Source organism: Capsicum annuum, chromosome 8 (assembly GCF_002878395.1).
Source record: "Capsicum annuum cultivar UCD-10X-F1 chromosome 8, UCD10Xv1.1, whole genome shotgun sequence".
Classification (NCBI taxonomy): Eukaryota; Viridiplantae; Streptophyta; class Magnoliopsida; order Solanales; family Solanaceae; genus Capsicum; species Capsicum annuum.
This window is the reverse complement of record NC_061118.1, coordinates 169,809,308-169,814,012: the sequence shown is the minus strand read 5'-3', so window position 1 is coordinate 169,814,012 and position 4,705 is coordinate 169,809,308. Positions and strand designations below refer to the sequence as shown.

General features: G+C 34.6%; 1 protein-coding gene across 1 annotated transcript; it reads right to left on the bottom strand.

The window, feature by feature from the left end:
- Window positions 1-467: 467 nt before the first annotated feature.
- On the bottom strand, window positions 468-1,481 carry LOC107879548. The gene is made up of 3 exons (XM_016726572.2): window positions 983-1,481; window positions 696-868; window positions 468-587 (listed from the first exon to the last, which is right to left on the bottom strand). The coding sequence occupies exons 1-3, from the start codon at window positions 1,479-1,481 to the stop codon at window positions 468-470; spliced, it is 792 nt and encodes a 263-aa protein (XP_016582058.2).
- Between the last annotated feature and the right edge of the window lie 3,224 nt (window positions 1,482-4,705).

Below are 4,705 nucleotides of genomic sequence, written 5' to 3'. Positions count from 1 at the left end.
CCCTTTAACTGCCACAACCTACAACTACATGTCCTCTTGATAATATCCACTGTGTGTTGACAAAGCCCTTCTTTCACTTCAAAATCAGCCACTCCATTAAACTCAATGGTACAATTCATAGACCTGTTGATGTTCTCCTGTAAAATCTTCAAACACATTGGTGAGTAATTACTAGACCAGGTATTTGGAAACTCCCTTAGAGTACCTATTCTTGTCATCATCTTCACTCTTATTTCTTCAAGCATAGAAATGATGGTCTTGTACCTAGCTGCCAAGATCCATGCATTAAAACACTCACTCATGTTGTTATCCACTGAATCACACTTTACTTATGTGTTAAAGTAAAGCTTGCACCAGTAATTAATATTGAAGTACATTAAGTCTTCCATCATTTCTTTAGGACCAAGCAACTTCATCTGTTGTATATTCTTCCTCAATTGAGACTCAAATATATTTTTTGCTATCTTTCAAAATTGTTGTCTTCTTTGAAGACCTCTCCAGTCCTTAGCCCAATTAGCTAAGATATGCCTTGCACATCTTTTATGTTCAGATTGAGGTAACACCTCCTCTATTGCTGCAAACAGTCCCTTCAGTAAACATACATAACAAAAGAAAGGTGAAGTTAGGTCATAATTACATATATACTAAGTTAAAAGTAAAAAGAAATGAGGTTAAACCTAAAATAATGTACATACCTTCTGCATATCTATAATCAGGGTGAGACCTTCACCTTCTCCAAGTCTTACGTCATCCCTAATACACCTAACAAACCATGTCCAGGTGTTTGTGTTTTCTTTTTCAACTACTGCCCAAGAAAGTGGCACCATCTGGTTGTTTCCATCTTTGGCCACAACAACTAACAATTGGCCTTTACAAATACCCTTAAGAAAACAGTCATCTAAATCTATGCACTTTCTACATTGTACCCATGCCTTTTTCAAAGAATCAAAGCAGATATAAAAATTATGGACTTTTGGTTTACCTGCTTCATCAGCCTCACCAAATTTGACAACACAACTGGTCCCCGGGTTTGTCCTCAACAGTTCATCTTTGTAGTCAAGAATTCTTCCAAATTCTACAACATGATCACCCATTATCTCTTTCAAGACTTTATCCCTTTCTCTTTTCATAATGGTCTTACCTACATAAAGTTTGAACTTTTTTCTAATTAACTCTTGCAACTTGAATACTCTTATGTTGGGTTGCTCAACTATTCTTTCTCTGAAGGTTTCAGCTAAGAACTTTGCATTGCACAAGTAATTTCTGGTTGTCTTGTTGCAAGTATGCTTTGGAATGTAAGTTTTTATCATGAAATCATTTGTTGTCTTGTCAAGACCTGCATATAAAAGCCATGGACAATCATCCTTGCACCTAAATCTAACCTTTTTTGGCTCATTTACCCACTTCTCCACAGGAACCCTTTTTCTTACTGCATATTTAGTCACTGCTCTTCTAAATTCATACACATATTTAAACACCATACCCAACTACCAAACAACTTCCTTTGCAGTTGGGTCATGAATGATTTTTTGTTTTGTTATCCTATTTTTTGACAACTTCACACTTCTTGCTCTACCAGAATCAACTACTTCATGTTCATCATCACCACAATAATCATCTTCATCTAAAACAAAACTATCCTCATCAGAACTTGCAAAGCCTCATCACCTCCAAGCCTTCCTTCATGACTTACTCTACCCGTTTCAGTTTTATCAAAACCTAGATCTGGTCCTACTTCACCTACTGATACCTCTACATTATCAGCTGGTACTCTCTCACTTCTTTTCCTCCTTTGAAACTTTCTCTTTTCATCTCTCAACTCCCTAACCTCCTCATGTACATCACTTCCATACTCTTCTTCTTCATCATCTCCAACTAATTCTCCTTCTGACTCAACACTATCCTCAGTAGAATAATCAGAACCCTCTACTTCTTCTAAAAAATTAGATCCAGCAGGACCAACATCTATATCATCTACTGCAGCATCTACTGTAGCATCACTTATTGTAGCAGCAGTTGATGCAGCAGGACTTGGTGTAACAGCCCTTGGTGCAGCAGTAGTTGATACAGTAGTGAAATGAGGTGTGGTATTGAAAAGAGATGTGGTTGGAAAAAAAGAAAAAGCAGGGTCCTCCACATTTAAATGGTCCTCACCTACTCTAAAGTTAGTCCTAACATTAAAAGATGCATCAGATTCCTCCAAATCCCCACAAGCATTTTCTAAAAAAGGTTTGGGGGGAAGGGGGGCCACAACATCTGGCTCATCAACTAAATGGTTGACAAATACCTCAACTACATCCCCATCTTTCAAGGAAGACATCATGTCAAAAATATCCATATTATTATCAATATTTACCAAAATGAAATAGTTAGGTGCTTTAATACTAAAAATGCAACTTGTACTATATCTCAATTTTCTAATATAGTCTTTTAACTCAAAATATGACATCTTATCAACATCCAAAAATTCTGTTACTAACCCTCCATTATAAACTGGTTTTCTCCCACTAAAATGTAAGACACAACCATGGTACCATCTTAGAGTTATCAACGTAAAAGCATTCATGTCTTACCTGACGACAATAAAGAATCAAATAAGACATTGTAGCACAGCAGAAACATTTTGGAAAAAGAAAAATAAAATTCATGAACATGCTACATAATTCAACACCAAAATAACAAGATATCAACATGGGCGTGCTATTAAACACCATTGATTTTTAAATTTTGTCATGTTAACAACAAATCGGAGAAAAGCCCTAATTTCTAATAAATCAACTTAAATAATCAACAAAAATCGTAATTTCAGAGTTTAGCATAAACCCTAATTAATTTTAACTCAGTTTTGGGAAAAATCACTCAAACTAACAACATATTAACACGCACGTCCTATTAAACACAACTGAAATTTTAAGTTTTCATATTAGGAGAAAAGCCCTAATTTCTAATAAACCCACTTAAACACTCAATAAATCATGTATTTACGAACGGATTATGCTATTATCGAACACGTATACAACGTCATAACAGAAAGAGTCAGTTAATTTCACTCAATTAATTTGTAAAATTGAATATTACCTAAAAACCCTAATTCAATTTTTTCAGTTTAGAAAAAAAAACACCTTGATACAGCAACAAGATGATTGTTTGAAAATCCACAACCAAAATGTTTTGATTAGAACAAAAATCACCCAAAAAAACTGATGAAATTGTGGTTTAGAAAGTAGAGAATATAGGAGAGAGGAAGATGAAAGGTTTAGAGAGAAGAGAGAGAAGAGAGAGGAAATGAAATTGAAAAAATAAAAAAGATATTTTGTTTTGTTTAGGCGTGGGCCAGGCAGTCTAGGCGCGTGAAATGCACGAAAGTTTTTTTTACTTGATTTATGTTGCCAGCTCAGCATTTAAGGGGTAATAAATATAGGAAAAAATAGATCAGGGAAGTAATAGGTCTAATTGAAAGGTTGAGTGTGTATTTGAGATTTCGACTATAGGTTGGGGGGTATTTGATCATTTTCTCTATACTTAATTACCTTTTCTCTTCAATTAATCATTATCACCCTGACCTTTTCTCGTCATCCATTTATGATGCATTGGTATGTAAACCATGTAGAGAAATAAGTGTTGTAGAGTAATATGTGATCTTGAATGTGGGGAGAAGGAAGATCCACCATTTTATCTAATAAATTAATTGATAAAAAGAAATTATATATATAGAGAGAGGGTGTTTAAAAAAAATTAAAAAAGAGAAAAAGATAAAGAGAAGACATATTTTGCCCCTAAACTTGTCTTCCAAACTCACTTTAGCACCTTCCTTAACTTTCGTTTATTTACCCCCCCCCCCCCAACATCTTTAAATTGTATTATTTTCACCTCTCAAAACTGAATACCACTCTCACAACGGAGAGTGTGTTACACTCGCCTACACATCAACGTCACGTCAGAGCCACATCATTGCCACGTAAGAAGTTATATTTAATTTTCTAAAAAAAATTAATCCCCCACACATTATTTTTATATATTTTTTTAAAAAATAAAAATACATATTTTCTATTTTATTTATATAAATATATATATAAGATAAAAAAGGCACCTCCCACCCCCATTTTCTTTCTTCTTCATTTCCCCCACCCCGCCCCCTACCTGCAACACAACCCCCCTTCCCTCCCATTTTATTTCTTCTTCACAAACCCCTTACCCATCCCGCCCCTACCCTGCAACGCAACCCGCCCTTTCTATCTTCTTCAAACCACCCCACCTCTCCCCTCTCCTCCATTTTCTATCTTCTTCAAACTGAAAACATATTACCTATAGTCATTGTTGTTTTCCATTAAGCAAAAAAAAAACGTATCAATTATTTCTTCATCAAATCACCAATTCAAGAAACAACAATGCAATAGCATCACTACGTCCTAATTCAAAACTCTTCATTCCGACATATTCAGGCAAAACTCACCAAAAAATGATTAAAATAAACCCACAAAAAATATACGCACGCATTAATACCACCACCAACATTAACACCACCGCTAATAACTTTTCTTTAATTTCAATTTTATTTCAAATTTTTGAATTCATGAAGATAACTTTTACCTTTAGAAATTCAATTCCAATTCTTTTCTAATGATCTTATGTGGGTTTAAGAAGGAGAAATTGAAGGTGGGGTGAAAAATTTAGTAATTAGATGAGAAGAAATTGAGGATTTGGA